Below are 19,078 nucleotides of genomic sequence, written 5' to 3' on the forward strand. Positions count from 1 at the left end.
AATATAATTTGTGTTTTATGGTTTAGACTCAGAGCAAATTTGGTCTCACAGTAAACATGCCCCACTTAGCCTTTATATTTATATTTACTAAGTTCAAAGCTAAATTAAGTGCCTTCTGAAACCCTCAAGAGGAGTGTGGCCAAAATACACAGAATGAGGATTAATGCAGCAGGGTCACAATATTATGGAGTCAAATCACTTTTTCGTTCACCCAAAAAGTTGAAAAAGTACCATTAGCTGAGTTCTTATTACTGAATTCCTCAAAAAAGCACATGACAGAAAATAAACTTGGGCAGAAAAACTTGCATTTCTGGTGTCTAATATAGCTCGCAGCTCTTGGTAAAAACTGTACTGAATAAATAAGTGGTTGAGGGCGTTAATCTGTGCTCCTTGACTTGCAGGAAACTGTCTTAATATTAAGAAAAGAATTCATCCTGAAAATGACAGCCAAAATGTGATGTAATAAAGAATAGATCTGGTTTTAGCTCTCCATTCCCTGCACAGAGCTTGAAAAACCCTCTGAATTTCCTAACTGATGGCCATTTGTCTTTGTTATGCTAACGAGGAAACTCAAGGGAGAGGCTGGCCACACCAAAAAGAACAAGGTTGTATAGGGTTGGACCTTCTAGCCCTACTTTCCATTTCCAACCTCCAGAGAGGGAAGAGAGACTGAAGCCAGAGTTCAATCATAGTCACTGATTTAATCAATCATGCAAATGTAGCGAGATCCCATGTGGAAACTCTGGACACCATGCTTACTGGAGCTTCCTGGCTGATGATCTTACTGATGTCTTGAGAGAGTGGGATACCCTGACTCCATGTGCTCAGAAACCCCCGACACTTTGCCTTATGTATCTGCTCAGCTGGCTGTTCATTTGTATCCTTTAGAATAAAATGGTAATCATAAGTATAGGGCTTTCTTGAGTTCTGTGAGTCATTCTAGCAAATTTTCAAACCTGGGAGAGTTGTGGGAAGCCTTAAATTTGTAGTCATCCAGGCAGAAATGGAGGTGGCTTGGAGACACCTGAAATTTGTAGCTAGCATTTAAGTGGATCGGTCTCTTGAGACTGAGCCCTTAACTTCTGGAGTCTTCATTAACTCTGGATAATGACAGAATTTAATTAAATTGTAGTATACCCAGTTGGTGTCAGAGCAAGAAAAATCAGAAGGAACACTAATGCATCTTGAATATCTGCAGAGAAGTTTCTCTGATATGGATCAGTAAAAAAAAATTAAACATTGCATCTCAAAAATCATGGATTTTATGAGATAGCTATATATGAGCATGAGCAGGGGAGGGGCAAAGAGAGAGGGGGAGACACAGAATCCAAAGCAGGCTCCAGGCTCTGAGGCTCTGAGTTGTCAGTGTAGAGCCCAATGCGGGGCTCAAACTCACAAGCTGTGAGATTGTGACCTGAGCTGAAGTTGGACACTTCACCAACTGAGTCACTCAGCTGCCCCTGGATGATATTTACATTTAAACTGGTGGATTGTGAGTAAAGCGAATTGCCCTCCAGAATGTTGGTGGATCTCACCCATCAGCTAAAGGCCTGGATATAAAAAAGACTGACCTGCCCTGAGCAAGAGGGAATTCTGCCAGCAGACCACTTTCAGATTTCAACTGTAATGTTGGTCAGCAATTTGCCTGGGACTCCAGCCTGGTGGCCCACACAGTGCATTTTGGACTTGCCATCTTCCCTAATTGTGTGAGGCAATCTCTTAAAATAAATTTTGATCTCTCTCTATCTACACACACACACACACACACACACACACACACATCCTAGAGATTCTGTTTTTCTGGAGAACCTTGACTAATACACTACCTCACCTGACTATTGTAAGAATTAAATAAGATAATGTATTGAGAATTGTGTAATTTTTAAAGCATTCTAAACATTTACTTTGTGAATTTTAAAGTATATAAACATAAATATGGTTTATAAAACATAAGTATGGTTAAGTCTACCTCGCATATGTAATGTGAACTGAACTTTGTTGAGGGAGGCTTTGTAGACATATAAGTTAATGTTTATAAATGTGATCTCAGATCAATGTTATAGATAAATGGATTTGAACTATCACAGAAGAATCTATAAAGACAGCAACAAGTAGGGAGAGAAGCCTACTGGATTCCTGTGCTGGACTGTTTAGCATCTGCTGCTGTAGAATGTAAATACTATGGGGACTGGAAACCATAGTTTAGTTGGCTTGGTTCAACTGATGTACCATGTCTGGCACAGTGCTTTGCATAGTCGTCATTCAGATAGTTGCTAAACAATAAGTGACTTTTATCTAAATGATCACCCAAAAAGTACAATTTTATAACATAAAGCACTTCAGCATATAGCAGGGAGGGTTAGAAAGTACCTATGTGTTGAATCTGGTTATGCCCTCTGAGGAGTTAAATGCCAATTAATCATGGTCTGTATATTAAAAAGCTGGAACTTTGGTGTGGTTGGTGGGGGGGGGGGGGGGGTAGGCCAAAGCCACAAACTCAGAATGCCTCCATAAACAAATCCATAGCCAGACCTCACTCTCTGAAACCAATCGCTTTGCTTTCTTGGACCTCTGCTGAACTTTGCATAATAGCAAGGTGCCAATGTAGCTTGGAGGAAAAAAAATCAAGGCCACTATGCTCAATGAATACTTTTAAACTCCAGAAGAGTAACTGAATGCTACTCAGCAGCATAGCAAACACTGCCCAGTGTCACTTGTCAATTCAGATCTCTAGATGATAGTTCTTGTAGCAGTCAATGCTGTTGAACGCTGTTCTCAACTGCATTCACGTGCTTTACAGCCTTATGGATTGTGGTTTCTGGGGACTGATATTTTGAGACTCAGTTGTGGAAGAATATGGTTGCTTTCAAAATATTCTAGGCAAAAGCTTCAGTCTGAGAAAAAAAGACTAGACTTCTAGTCTTCTTGGTATTTTGGGAAGTATGTCATCATAATGATTTTTCCAGTCTCCTCTGGGTATGGCCAATAAAGGAAGAGAACATTAAGACAGCCTGCCTTAAATTAAAACCACAGTAGCATAGTATTTTCCACTTTGAAAATTGGGGAAAAATAAAAATAATACCCAATATTACTGAGAATATACCCCTATACTGCTGATTGGAGGGCCAACTGTCAAAAAATAAGCAAACAAACCAACAAAAAAAAAAACCACAACAACAAAAATCTTAAAAAAACATATATATCCTTTGACCTCACAATTCCACCACTAAGAATGTATCCCAAGAAAATAATCTTACCTCTGCAATGATTTATCCATTTGCTTAGGTTAAACACAATGTTGTTTGTAAAAGGGAAAAAATAGAAATAAAATACATGTCTAATCATAGAGAATTGCCTAAAGGAATTTTACTACATCCATTTAAGGAAGAGCATACAACTGCTAAAAACAAGGCTGCAGAGGGGCACCTGGGTGACTCGGTTGAGTACTGGACTCTTGATTTGGGCTCAGGTCATGATTTCAGGGTCATGGGATCAAGCCCAGTGTCGGTCTCCATGCTGAATGTGGAGCCTTCTTGGGATTCTCTCTCTCCCTCTCTCTTTGCCCCTTCTCTGCTTATGCACTCATGCTCTCTCTGTTTCTCAAAAATAAATTTAAATGAATGAATGAATGAATGAATGAATAAATAAATAGCTAAAATAAGGTTGTAGAAGAATATATGCACATGAATGATGACATGGAAATTTGTTCATAATCAATTATTAAATTAAAAAGCAGTTCATACAATGTTATACATAAAATAACTCTATTTTGTTTAAAAATCAAGCAAAAGAGTACGTTGTACATGGGCACAGAAGAAAAGGCTGGAAGACTATGCACTAAAGGGTTAAGAACAACACTCTCTGGATGGTGATTTTAACCATCTCCTCTATGCTCCCCCTGGCAAATTTTATATAATAAATATTACATTAGCAATTGGAGTGGGGAAGTAGCTTTAAACATTTCAAACAAAATGAACAGCCAACAAAAACCTATGATGGACTAGCGTTTACTAACAGAAGAGCACAACTTTTATAGTGCTATGATTAAATTCTGGCACATTCCAGGACTTTACATGCTAAAGCAGTTAGTTTAAAATGACTTGTTTCAGCCCTGATGACACCGAACGGTCTCAAAAGTTTTTGCTGTTTCCATTTATTATAAAGCATTTTCTACCCCCACTATGGTAAGCCTTGTACAGCATGAAGTCCAGGAACTAATGCAAGAAAGTGGCCTGACACCTTCATGCAAACGTTAGCACACAGGTGCCACCTTGGAAATGGGAGGTTTCCGCCCGTTAGCCAGCTCTGTCTATGCCACTAAAATCTAAAACCGTGTCTGTGGAAAAGCAAATAAAGAGCATGCAGCCTAGATCCCTACATAGACAGATCCATCAGTGGTTATTAAGGGCAAGTTAGAAATGTCCGGGGCCAATCCTTAACCTCTGGGGAGTGATGATGTCATCTGTGACAGCACCCTGCCTTTTTTTCAAGTGTGCTTTGCTGTCCGTGCCAGAATGGGTTGGAAAGATCATCTTGTCTATTCATGTCAGCCATCTGCCACTAATTGATGCAGCTGGCTGGGTAGTGGATTTGAAATTTTAAAAAAGACTGATGGTGAAAATGGCTGCCAGGTAGATAGCTTAGTCTGAATGAGTGCCCATCATGTGAAATGTGACACTTTTCACTGTCTTTCTCCAGCTGTTCCTACATCGTAACAGGGAAAGAGCCAAGAATATATTTATTTTTCCCACGAATGAGTGAGTCAGAGATCCAGGCAAAATTAGGCTTCAACTTTAAATCCAAAAGTGTGCCATTAGTGGCAGGACAGGGAAGACAGTTCCAGTGTGACATAAAGCTAATCTCAGCAAATTCCCCTTGTAGCTGATTTAGCCTTCCCTGGATGGGTGTTTTGAATTACACAAATATAGCATACTCTAGAAAAACAACAGTGGCTGGAAGTCTCAGCACATAAGCCTCAGAAGGACAAGTCCAAGGAATAGCATTCTTGATAGTCTCCCATAGTCCTTTAAAAACCAGGAGTGAACCCAAGTTAACTCACCCTTATGCATCACTATTATGTCTATTCTCAGAGTTAAAAAAAAAAATCAAAGATTATAAAGCATCTTCCAACCAGAGATTCCCCAGGCACTTCCCCAGCCTACCATTCCTCCTGGAATGCAAATGGCCAGGTCACAGAACGCGTTAGCCTGGCTGACTCACCTTGCTGTCGCTGGTCTTCTGGAAGCTTCAGTTTACAGGTATAAAAACTGTTAAACAGGTGCCTGCTGTCTTTTCTCTGTGCAGTAGACATGGTGCTGGCAATACGGCTGTGGTTCCAGTATCACTAGGACATTTCCTTCCCCTGGTTAGTCACCTAAAATGGTCTTCACCAGACACCCAGAGCCACAGAGGTACATGCAGATCCTGTCCTTGAGTGTAAAACATTTACTTCTCTAATAAACTTCCAAGTGCTTTCTAGTCATGATCCTTGAAATAAATATTGACCAATATAACTTCCCCTACATACAAAGATGCCAATTCATTTGGATAAAAGCACAGCTTAATTCGTCTTTCATTTCAAAGTACTTTGAAGCTTTCCCCTTTACAGTGTAAAATCCTACAAAGTAACTATTTCTAACCAATTACAGTTTTGGCAATGTTTTGACCCATCTGCTGACACGAAACCTAATGCCTCTAGTATTTCGAGAGGACTGCTAGAATAAGATACACAAAATTTAAAAAGTGCTGCTGAGTTAAATCCAGTGATTTCCAAGCCTGGTCTGAGTTACCCTCTGTGACAGCTGAAAGTGAACAGTTCTTAAAGGAAGCTGAAGGAGGAGGGGCCGAGGGAGCTAGGCTGATTAGCATAAAGAGGCAGGCAAGAAATGGCATTGGAGTTGCTTTGAATAATAGTGACCAAAGCAGGGATTCTAAAAAGATGCCCTGATGTTATAGTCACCACGTTTCTGACTTGTGCTACTTTGTAATTAGAACAAAAGCTCAAGGCGGGGGTTTATACTGCATGGATGTTCATTTGCACATGCAACATCTGAAGGGTATAAATGGAACTGGTAATGAGCTCATGGAAATATACTGCTGGGACTTTCAGTTTCTGTAAACACCTCTGAGTCTTCAGAAGGGGGCAGTTATAGAGCAGCCTGCCTGCCAACGCAACTATTTGGAGTTTTGGAAGACAAATATACACATAAAACATTATCTTCCCAGAAATCTACCTCTGATTCCCTTTAGACTCTCCATGTCTACTTCTAGGTCACAAAACAAAGAGATTTCCAGTGGTTTCTTGTGTTGAAATAGCATATTTCATTGAAATATTCATTGAAATAATAGCATAGTTAATTTCTGTTTAAAAACAAACACTAAACACCTTTCATTTAACTCAGAAGCTGTTACCCCTGAAATTGTAATGAACGTTACTAGATGCTGCCCTTCAAGATTCCACAGCTCTTTGTAGATTCTGAACGGAGGTGGTGGGCCAGGATGAAGGAGAAAGGCAGAGTGCTTAGCCTCAAAGTCTGAGCTCCACAGCTTCCTGGGCGCACTTGGAAATTGGTACTAAGTTTGAAACCCTAACTAGAAGGTTACCTCTTTGCCGGATCTGGATGGGTGTTCTCCTTCCACTTTGAGGCGATGAACAATTCCCCAAACATACTCTGACTTATAAAAACCCTTGTGATATGTGTGATTGTTCTTTCATAATTGCCATGACTTATTAAACCACCTTTATTATTTTAATAGTCTACCTGTTTTGGGCCCCTCACAGTACAACAGGTTATAGAAGTATTTAGCTACTTTGAAAGAGATTCCAATTGTTAGAGAAACATAGTTTCTGCTTTAACGGTTGGCATTTATCTCCTGCTTCACAGCAGTCATGGCAGAAGGCTGAAGCATTTTCTTCCAGAGTGACATAAAGCTATCAACATTCTATCAAGTTACGGACCTCACTCATAAGCATATTATTATATAGGTAAGTCAAATAACCCATAAAACTGTAAGTCAGCCCTTGAGAGAAATGGATTCTTTTAAAAAAAAGTTTTATAGTGAGAAATTTAAATATATATATATGTGTGTATATATATATGTATATATATATATGTGTGTATGTATGTATATATATACACACATATATATATGAATTATATATATGTGTGTGTATATATATATGTATATATGTACACACACATATATATATGAATAGGTAGAAAGAATAGCATAATAAGCCCTATGTGCCCATCACTTGGATTTAATCATTATCAATAATTTCAAAACATTTTTACATTTTGTTCAAACTGGACCCAAAGGTCTACACATGGTCTTTGGTTGATATGTCTCATAAGTCTTTTTCACTGTGTAGGATTCTGAGAGAAAATATTGCATGGGGATTAATATCTTACATTTACCCTGATTTATGTCTGATTTTTCAAGGAAGCCCCTAGACGCCTCCATTCTTCTTACGCTTGGATGTAAAGCTGGGGAGAAGGGGGAAAAGGAATGGTCAGCTGACCACAGAGGCTAAAACAGCCAGCCTTCTAGCCCTGGTGCTCCATTAGTGGACTGTGTAACCTTGAACTAGGTACTTAACATCTCTGAGTTTGTGTCTTCATTTGTCAAATGAAACAAATGTTTGGTAAACAATGCAAGAGGTTATTCATTATTTATTCTGTGAATATAAAGACTTGAGAAAATAAGGAGATTCCTGTTTTGTCTTTGGCTATAGCCTGAGGAGAAAGAAATAGATTTAAAACAAGAAATATGAGTAGGATTTGGGAGTGTATCTGAAAATCTAGGCCCTTGATTTTCCAACCTGGCTGAGCACTGTAATTACTCTGGGAATGTCATAGAGATTCCTGACTCCCAGCTGCAGTGTTGGAGGTACGGGTGGTGTCTGAAATATATATATATATATATATATATATATATATATATATATATATGCATACATATATATATTTAAACATGGTTTATATTTTATATAAATATATGATTTTTTTTAGATGGAATATTTATAAAGTCCTCTTGTCCAGGTAAACATGCATAACCTGCTTAAATAGTCTGCTTTGCTCATTCTTTTATTCATTATATCTCTCCTGAGGGCTGATGACACCAAAAACAAGAATGCTTTAAACTTAGTTTCCAGTGTCACAACATTAGGGAATAGGGACAATCCCCAGGGAGACTTACTGCCTGGTTCCTCTATGTCCCACTGTTGTGCATTATTGAGTCAGCCCTGGGCAGTGACCCTGTGGTTGATTACTTGAGTTACAGAGACTCCTGGGTTCTTACACAGCATATCAAGTCACATTTCTGCTCTGGGAGGAGACTCTGTTTTGACTCACCAATTTCCACTGGAAAAAAGCCAGGATAGCTGAAAGTATGTAATAGGAATATGTAAAATAATATCAGCTCTATCAGCTATAGTTAGAATCAGTTATAATAAGCCGTACCCTTATTTTTCAGAAACACTACCAAGTTAGTAGCTCATAATGGGCATATTATACTTTGCTTTTTGCTTGTAAATAAAAGCAAAGAGTCAGAGTGTAGAAAGTGAAGTCTGGTTGGGTCAAAAAACAAGTGAATAATATTTGGCATTTTTTACTTGCAATTTGATTAAAGATGAGTTAGAATTTCTATGAAACTCGAGCTTATTCCCTTACCAACTCGCTGTGATGTCAAAAAGACGCCACTGTTGAATGGCATGTTACAGGTAAATAATTGATCTTCTCAACGACTGCGTTTGGAATGGATACTGGGAAAAATGATATTTTATGATTAGAACTTATAGCTCAGAAAGCATAGTGCTTGGTTAAATAATATGAATGGTCCTAAGTTTATAGGCGAGTTTTCTTTTTTCAGTTGAACCATATTTAAGAAGCAGGAACATATGCCTTGGACATTAGTATGCAAGTGAGTTATTTAATTAATAACCTGCCTTGTTTCAAAAGTGTTTATGATAGTGTATATCTACTCTTCGAAAGTGTTCAGAGTGCTTTGAATGACAAGTATAAGTAAAAAGCAGCAGTATTACATTTATCACTCTTATCTTTAAAGAATAGGATAAAAGACCCCTAACATGCAAACATGAAAACCATGAAGCCCTGGCCAGAGCCTCACTACAACCCCCAAAGCACTGCAGGGATTATTACATGGCCATTTTAGTTCAATACTCATGAACTAGTGTTACGACTTTAGAATTTCTATTGATTTTAAATAACAGATCCTCTGCTCCTTTATAACATTCCATGGTAGATTTTTTTTTTAAGATCACGCTTCCTTCCATCAAAGACATTGTGGACGAGAATGTAGAGTTTCAGGCTCTCACAATGGCTTATGTAACATGCTTATCATAAAGCTCATCAAGGCAGGCTTTTGTGGCTGTCTAGAGTTGTGTTACTCTAAGTCACTGTATGTTTTTAGCTCAAAGAATTTCTCAGGTAGCACAGTTGGCTGGATTCCCATAATTGCTATTTGTTAAAACATGGGAGATGCAAATGGCTGTATTAGAGGTTGTTCTGCTTGAACGCTTGCTCCTCTCTACGAATTGAGGAGGCGACACTGGCATAGCACCAAACTGCTTACCTATTCAAGGTGCTCACACTCTGAAATTGCCACCATTGATCTTTAATCCATTGAACATCAACATTCGGGTCTTGGTTATCAGAAATATTGCCTCACTCCATAAACATTGCCTTGGCATTTGAAGCAAAATTAATTTTGGCCCTTTCACAGATGAGCCTCAGATCTGGCTGCAACAGGGCTCCCTCTGGAGGTCAGCAGAGACCAAGGTCAGTTAGCAAAATAGCCTTGGCCTCAGCACAAAATAAACCCATGTCTTTAGAATGGGGTCTTGTATTAGTGAGCTCAGGAAGTGCTTGTCTGTGTCTGAAGTTGTAGGAAAGTTACCTGATTATTCTCCTACGGGTGAAATTTGATTGTTGCTATGTGCTGGTATTTAATCTCTGTAGCTGTACATTTTTTCTGTCTTTATAGCCAAAGTGAAAACAAGACAAAATAAAACCAAAGGGCAGAAAAATGCAGAGTTTTATTTTGTTTGTTTTAAGTGGCAAGGAAACTGGAGTACGGTGGTTCTGGTTCCATAATGTCCACCATCTGGGTAGGATCAAATGATCCTACAGAATCTGAATTCCACCTAAAAGTGTTTGAAGTATATGGGCATGGGGTCAATGGGTTTGCAGCAAAACTGAACTCTTTGAAGGTAAACACTCATTAACTGGGATCATTTCCAAAATAAAGCAAATTAACTTGCACCAGACCAAACTTTTGTTACTTGATATGAATTTACATTCACAGGAATAAAATAATCACCGAACTATGTTTTTCCCTCCCTACCTCCTTCATACCTTCCTTCTTCCATTAGTTTGTTTGTTGGTTCCTTCCTTCCATTCTTCTTTTTCCTTCTCTCTATTTCTCCTTTCACTCATTTTCTTTTATGTTAATTAAATGGAGTATAATGTATTATACTCCATAATATACATCTGGAATCTGCTTCAAAATAATTTGAGTGAGGGAGATATGGAGGGTATAGACAAAATAAGACTTGCCATAAATTGTACTGTATTTTAACTAGTGGTTGTAGGGGAGAGGTGACTGAAGAAAACAAAGTCACTTCCCTTTCTTCAAATAAGGCTAAAATTTGAAAAATGTATTTTTTGTTCAGTAAAAATAGGAATAGAATCCCAATGTCCTAAGCCATAAAGGATCAGTTCCACTGAAAAGTGTACAGTGGGGACTCAAAATTTTAAAAACATTTGGGGACAGGGAAAATTGGTTTTCTGTTAATTGGCAAGCATTCCAGTGGGACTCTGTTTTTGTTGGGATGTATTATGTTGTGTGTACACATATATGGACCAGAGTCTCTGCTGAGTCTATAAGGTTTAGGAAAAAATGGTTGATAAAATCTTGGTTTTTGTCAATTTATCTCAATAAAAGCCTATTGGAATTCCCCACCCCCTGCTCATAAAAAAGACTTGCCATAAATTGATATTTATTAAAACTAAGTGAACACATGAGACATATTATTCCTTCATTTATATATTCCTACATATATATATATTTTTAATTTCCATGATTAAAAATTTTAAATATAGTTACTTTTAATGAACCTGATTGAAAGAATACAAGGAATGGGCAATGTGATTTATTAGGACGTGGAAAGAAGCTCTCCACATTTCTTTTCCTATTTCACTTTTTACTCTCTATATTATAAAACATATACAAAGATGGGAAATGTTAACATTCATACTGTATTTGTGGAGCAGCCCATGAATACAATTTATAAGCAAACAAACAAACCCACATTGGGCTACACTCAGAAACATCTGCTATTGACAAAGGGGCATGATCATTAAGCTCAGAGAGACCTCTGTGGCAGAGGAGAGCCACGTAAGGCTGGGCCTTACATGAAGATGCCACACTCATTTTTAAATAGGACGAGATGGTCATTTTACTCATTACTTCTCAACCGTACAGATGTTCCCTTCTACACCACTTAAAAAAATTTATTACTATTTTATTTTTAAACTTCCGATTAAAAAAGCAATTAGGTTGTGTGTTATGGGGTTGCTGTAACAAAGTATCATAAACTGATGGCTTATAAACAACTGAAATTCATTTCTCACAGTTCTGGAGCCTGGAAGTCCAAGATCAGGGTGCCAGCATGGTGGGGTTCTGGTGAGGGCTCTCTTCTGGCCTGCAGGCTGCTGACTTCTCACTGTGTCCTCACACAGTGGGAAGAAGGTGAGAAACCTCTCTGGAGTCCCTTTTATGAGGGCACTAATTCCATTCAGGAGGATTCCTTCCTCATGACCTAATCACCTCCTAGAGGCTCCACCTAGCACCATCATATTGGAGGTTACGATTTCAATATCTGAATTTGGGGTTGGGGAGGACACAAACATTCACTCTGGAACAGGTTGTATTTTCAAGAATGGGAGAGGTTTTAATATAAATTCAGCTCCTTGGCGGGGCATTGGAGAAAAGGTATCTAGGAACTCGTTACATTCCCACATATATGACTTCAGAGGCCTGCTCATGATAGTCAATAAATATTGACTGTTGGACTACAACCACTTCTTGCCTCCCAAACCACACACACACACACACACACACACACACACACACTCCTTATCTCTCTGGTATTCATGACTGGCATGTGAGGATCAGGTTTTGTAGCTCAGACATTGATATGTAGCTTCAAATAACAACAGCACCTAGTGAGCTGTAGGGTGGGGACTCCCTGAAAAGTTGTGTCAGAACCAGGGCCACCAAAGCCACTCCTTTGTTGCACAGTGAGGACCCAAAGCGACTGAGGTTGAAGAAGATGGAAGGGTCAGAATACAGGATCCTGCTCATTGTCTCAGGGGTCCAGTTGGGTAAATCAAGAAAGAATCAACCTTCTACTTCTGATCTTTTAAATTGTTTCTCAATTCAGAGGAGCTTGAAGCTCTCCCAGGAACTCTGCAGTCTACCTAGACTTAAGTGTTATTGGTACAATTAAATAAAACTCCTGGTATGTTTTCTTGTATATTACATACATCAGCTGCCAGCAAACATACACTTCTTCACTGTCAGCTTTCCAAAGTAAGCCCATGTAGATAATCAATCCTAAAAAACATTTAAAGAAGACAATAGAGAAAGGAACTTTTAAACTTACTTACAAAAAAGACTAATTAAAATAACAAGCTGAGCACACACTTCAAAATCCATTCAGAAAATATGAAAAGTCATACAAAGGGGTAAGTAAAAAATATAGGTGATGCTCATTAAAGTGTCACCTTTATGTACATGCCATCGTTGGATGAAAAATTATGAGGACTTCTAAGAAGATTTAAAAAGGGGGGGGGGGTGGAATCTGAACAATAGAGTGGAATAAACCATAGTAAGAGAAATTTGGCATCAATAAAGATGAGCAACACGGACAACCAGTATGTATTAACGAGAAAACTGCATGTGGAAGAGTAATGTTTATCCACAGGATGAATCCTGATAATTTAAGAATGTAGGTTATCTGCTTGGAAAAGTCTTCTAAACAGGGCCCAGAAAGAGAAGTAGAGCTGAAAGTAACCTAAGACCGTCCCCTTTCCCCTTCCACCCAGAAAGAGACTGGAAAGAAATGTACTGAAGCCTTCCATAGCCAAAGTCCTCCTTTGTGGTAATTGGAGGATATCTTCAGGCTGCCTGTCTGCTTTATATCCATGAACCCAAAAGACTGTCAATACAACCAGGGCACTTATACAAAGCATGCAGTCAACCCCTAGGAGAAGTCTGCTGGGGAAAAACGACTCACACACCTACACCTACAGAGGAAAATCATGCTAAGTCTCCATACAAGTCAACCTAAACCTTCACTCATAAATGGGACTGACCAATGTAAGATCATTAGATATTTGAGGAAAACCAATAAAAGTAAGGAAAAGGACCAGATGAGCAAACAGAATAGATGACCTTGGAAAAATGAAATAGAATTAATGCAGGAAATGAAAGAGAACTTAAAAAAATAATTTGTTAGTGTCCTTAGAACAGAAAGGATATTACGTCCATAATATATGAACAGGTTGCCATCACAAACTGAGTTGCCAGGACACTAGAAAAATTCTTGGTAATTAAAAATATGATTGCCCAAAAAACCCCACACCTCAATTAAAAAGTGAACTAAATAATGAACCTGATTAAAGATAGAATTAGTCATATAGAAGATAAAGTAACGGAAATTTCGAGAACATAGAGCAAAATGACAAAAAATTTTGAACAAGTTGAAACATGAAAAGTCTGTTTAGGAGGTCCGTGTACTCCTCTGCTGACTAGCTGTGACCTTGGGCAAGTTGCATAACACTAACACCCAGTGTTAAGTGTGTGTTTACTGTTTTCCAGCACTGTTTTAAGTCCTTACACATGTTAACCCATCTAATCCCCTCGGCAGTCCTCTGTAGGCTGTCCTTCCGTTTGCCATCATCTACTACTACATCCTTGATTTGAGGAGCTGGATGTTCTGTAGTACTTTCACCTGATAAATTAATTTCTGTATAAAGTACCAAATAAGGGACATAGAGAGTCCACAACCTATCATTCATCCTCTCTTTTCAAATATTGGCCAGGGATCCCCTCTCTGCCTCCCTGCAAATACTGTTGCATCTGTGGTAGAGTCAAAACACACAAGCAGCCAGTCATAAAGCCAAGAAGTGTTGGAGGCAAGAAGCCATGCCAAAGAGGCAGTGGTGATGTGTGGACATGTGGTTTTTCCCTAAACAGGGCTTCAAATAATATTGAATTAACAAGCAACCTTTAAAAAAAAAGAGAGACCTGTAGATTTTATACAAAATTCTAAATTTCAGGTTCTTGTGACAAAACTGGAAGATTTGGTCCCTCTTCAAAAAAGGTAACGACTGTGTTAGTTAGGATAGACTGTTGTAATAACTAGCCTCTAAGGACGCCTGGGTGGCTCAGTCAGTTAAACCTCTGACTTCGGCTCAGGTCATGATCTCACGGTTTGAGTTCGAGCCCTACGTCGTGCTCTGTGCTGACAGCTCAGACCTGGAACCTGCTTTAGATTCTGTGTCTCCCACTCTCTCTGCCCCTCCCTCACTTGTGCTCTGTCTCTCTGTCTCTCAAAAAAAAAAAAAAAAACATTAAAAAAATTTTTTAAATAATAATAAATAGACTCTAAAATGCAGTGCCTCAAAGAAGATAGAATTTTTTCTTTTATAATAGTCCAGTGATGATCAAGAGGTCCAGACTAGGTAGGTGGCTTTCCCTGAGATCATCCAGGATCTCTGGTGGCTTCTATTTTGTTGTTCCAGAAGAAACATTTTCATTTACCATCTTTGATTTTAGAAAAGACTACTTTCACAAGAAAACAAATCCCTTGCCTTCTATACGTATTCCAATATCGAATGAATCAAGGCCAATTTAAAATCTCCTGCACCTTGCAGATGATGGATAGATATTTCAAAGCACTTTTATAAAGCACTGTTTTGAAAATGATAAAGATGTGACAAAACAAAACAAAAACTAACAAAACTTCTCTACAGACCATTATACATGACCTATAATGATGTGGATGGTACTAACAAAGAGAGAAAATATGCAATGCTCCTTCTTCATTAGTACAGGAGTACCAATTAAGTATCTGTACTTAACTGCAAAGTCAATCACCTTGTCCCTTCATTTTTCATTTGCTCTGTAGCAGACATAGTTGAATGCCTGCCCAGCAGCGATTTCCTCCCTCCTTGATGTTGACAGAACTCTGACATTGTGCAGCTATGTGCTTCAGGAGAGGCGGGCCTCATCCCTGTCATCACGGATTGGTCTAAATCATCACGTAGACCCCACTCTCCTTGCATTAAAGATTTCCGAGAAAATAATTTGTATCATGTCACATGGCTTTTACAACAAACAGGAAAAGTACTGAGAAAAACCGCCTGGGTGGCTCAGTCGGTTCAGCAGTTGACTTCAGCTCCGGTCATGATCTTGTGGTTCATGAGTTGGAGCCCCCACATCGGGCTCTCTGCTGTCAGCACAGAGCCCCCTTCGGATCCTCTGTCTCCCTCTCTCTCTGTCCCTTCCCCAGTTGCACACGCACACACACTCTCTCTTTCTGTCAAAAAAAATAAACATTAAAAAAAATGAAGTATTTAGTATCATAATTTCCAGGAGAGAGAGAAGTCATTCCATCAACACTGACTGGCTCAGTGCCATCCCTGCAGCTGCCTCACCTTCCACTCTAACAATGCTCAGAGCAGCAGGACACTTGTCTTTGGAAACCACACTTTGCCAATATCAACACAATACTTGCTCGGCTCCACCTTTCTGCATCTCCCTTCCTCTTCTTAATATTGCACTGATTAGTCACTGGTACAGGAATCTGTAGCCAACAAAGACACATCAGGGCTTTTCATACTCTGTGCTCTCTCCCTGAGCTGCTCTTCCTCTTGCCTCTTCATTTTTCAAGCATCAACATCAAGTGTCTTCTGGGTGAAAGACTCCGTGGCCCCACCGTCTTCAGGATAGAGTCAACCATACTCTCTTCTGGGCTGGACCTATATGTCGGCTATATTTCTCTTATTGTATAATGCGTATTTCCTGATAATTCTCCATACACATGTTTCTTCCCACTAAGATATGAGTGAATTGGGCTGAATATATGGTACTTTTAAATAGGAATAAAAGGCAGAAAGGAAAGGAGATGATAAGAAAAAAGAGAGGGAAAGATGGAGGAAGGGAAGAAAGAGAAGTGTTACGGTTTCTTTTTTCTCAATGAGACCATGATGAAATAACCAACTTGTGTCATGTTTAGATCCTAGCAGATGGTTCCCCAAACTGGGAAAATTTCTGCTCCATTCATGGTTAAGAAACAAAATGGAAAACACTGAAGCCAATTTTTAAAAATATTTATTTGGGGGGTGCCTGGGTGGCTCAGTTGGTTAAGCGTCCAACCTCGGCTCAGGTCATGATCTCACAGTCTGTGAGTTCGAGCCCCGCGTCGGGCTCTGTGCTGACAGCTCAGAGCCTGGAGCCTGTTTCAGATTCTGTGTCTCCCTCTCTCTCTGACCTTCCCCCATTCATCCTCTGTCTCTCTCTGTCTCAAAAGTAAATAAACATTAAAAAAAAATAAAAAAATATTTATTTGGGAAACATAGATTCATTAAGTGATTGACATCCATAATAAATAGAAAGAATAAAGTGCTACTGACCTAAGAACCAAAGACAGGCTTTTATACCATTAAATGAGATCAAGATCATAACATTGGAAGGTCTCTGAAATCAGGCAGGCCTGCTGGAATCTGGGCTTCACCCTGTGCTAACCATATGACCTTGAGCAACTTCCCATCTTCTAGCTTCCAGTTCTGCATCACACAAAATGAGTACAATAACACCGATCTTATATGATTAATATGCAGTTTGCATTAAATGAGGTAACTGTACCTAGCTCAATGCTGGGCACAAGCCAATTAGATGTTTAGATGTCAGCATCTTTTTATACATGGAAAGTACTGACTAGAATATATATATTTCTTACCATGAATATATACATAATGTTCTGGTTTGTTTAGGATGAGTCAACTCTCTATAGAATGACCATTCTTGGACAAATTGATAAATTTGAGTTACCTAATTTGAGGCCTGTGGAATGCAGGGGTCTCAACAAGAGAACATCAAGATGTTCTGTGGACAGGGAACATGTCTAGTTCAACTTTGGGTCCCAAGAATGGAGCACAGAGCCTGGCACACCCTAGATGGCAATGAGTTTCATTGGAAGAACGAATTCATGAAATCACTCTCAAGGTCTCATCTGAGCCATATTGCTAAAATTTATATCAACATAAGATCCCAGAACTCCTGGCAGGATCTTTCTTTGTAACATGTTTTTAAAACATGCATAACATCAAACAGAAAAGAAGTAGGGTTTCATTCTTCCTTGACTTTCCTCGCATTGCCATTTTCTCTCAGTGCAAGGAAACCTTTTTCAGCTCCATGGCTGAGAAACAGCCAACCTTTCAGCTGTAAGAATTTTCCAGATGCATGCGAGAGCTTCATTAGAAACCTTCTCCACTCTCGCCCTCAAAAAACCCCCAAAACACAAACCAATAAGCAAACCAACAAGCCAACAAACAAACAAAAACAGATATTTTTCTTTCTCTTTTTCCCGACCCTGTTATTATGGGTTGTGAACTGCAATGTTTAAAATTACATCATTCTTATGATTTATGAAGTTCTAAATAAAATACTGTTTACAAATGCACAAAGCACAAAAGATGTTAACTAGATATGATGGAAAGATGGAGATAGCTGCCCAGTCTGAACTGAAGAAGAGCACCCCACTGGGAGTCAGCTAACATGATTTATTTTGTCAGCATTTGGCAGACCCAGTAAATTACAAACATAGCAGATACCAAGTGGAATTATCTACAATGCATTTCAGAGGGCCAGCTGTGCTTGGTATAAGAAATAATATTTCATTTAAGGGAATTAGTATTATGAGATAGAGTTAAGTATGTAAGTGGGAGCTGTCTAAAAATTATTTTATAAAAATACTTGGTTTTCCCTCTTTGAAGCTCATTTGAAACAAACTTTATAAACTTCATTTTGAGTTTAAAAGGAGGCAAGCATTTTGTAGTTTAAAGACACTAAGACTGACAGAAAATTAAGATACCTGAATTGTCTAGCAGTACACGGCAGAGATTTCTGAAAGTCTTTGTGTGGTTTGGGAAGCTGGTTCACAGCCTGGAGTCAGCCTGGTGTTATACCCGCGGGCAAAAAGAAGTCATTAAAGTCATGAAAAAAGTGATGTCCTCCAACCTGCAATGTGGCATAAAGCCTAGTTCACCACAGCCAGCTGGTGCACAGTCCTGGGATGATTTCAGAATGGCAATCTACACATCTTACTTTCTTCCCTTTGCTATGAACTCCTTCCTGGGTCAGAGACCAGACACAAGGACAGATGTGTAGGCTCAGCGAGGACCAGTCAGGCGTGAGACAAAAACAATGGAGTGACTCAGAAGTGAACTAGATGCCTCACTCCACCGCTAGAGGGTGGTGTGCAGAGTGATACAAGAGAAAGACTGGGGAGACTTCTTAAAGAGATCTTGGAGTGTTAGAGTTGGAAGCCTTGTTCTTTCCACATCCTCACACTCTTGAGAAAGGGGAGCACTTGCCATGGTTTCCTATAAAGAGGATCCCCAGAGAATTGCCTGTGAAGTTCAGGGATACATCTGAACATAGAGACTGGTACCAGCAGAACCCGTGGGCACGTCCAGAGCTGCCAGGGCACGGGCAGAAGACACCAGCGGGCTTTGGACACAAGCAGTGGGATCAGAAAGAGGGCAGAACAAGCCAGGAATGGCTACAAATTACCCCCCCAGTGTTCCACAGAGCCAAGACGGTTCTAATAGGGAGTCTAAGCTTCCCAGGGCCCCGGAGGTCCAATAAGATGGTTGGAAGCACAGGTCAGCTGGCTCCGCAAATCCTCTTTGCCCAGACACACAGGAAGCAAAGGTTCCAGGACCACGCTTAGTCTTGGCAAGAGGGACCCCCGTCCTGGACCCCA

At 39.4% G+C, this 19,078-nt stretch overlaps 1 protein-coding gene across 2 annotated transcripts in view; it reads right to left on the minus strand.

Annotated features, from left to right (window-relative positions):
* Positions 1-19,078, minus strand: part of RANBP3L (RAN binding protein 3 like) — a 283,923-nt gene that overhangs the window by 40,435 nt on the left and 224,410 nt on the right. Inside the window, exon 1 of one of the 2 annotated variants that reach the window (XM_060634493.3) lies at positions 5,221-5,788. The exons of the other annotated variant lie outside the window; for it this stretch is intronic. Coding sequence (XP_060490476.1) covers positions 5,221-5,311 — 91 coding nt within the window. The 5' untranslated portion in view covers positions 5,312-5,788. Of the gene's footprint in view, positions 1-5,220; positions 5,789-19,078 lie in introns of those variants that run through there. 2 annotated transcript variants of the gene reach the window in all.

The sequence above is a fragment of the Panthera onca genome, chromosome A1 (assembly GCF_046562875.1).
Source record: "Panthera onca isolate mPanOnc1 chromosome A1, mPanOnc1 haplotype 2, whole genome shotgun sequence".
Lineage (NCBI taxonomy): Eukaryota > Metazoa > Chordata > Mammalia > Carnivora > Felidae > Panthera > Panthera onca.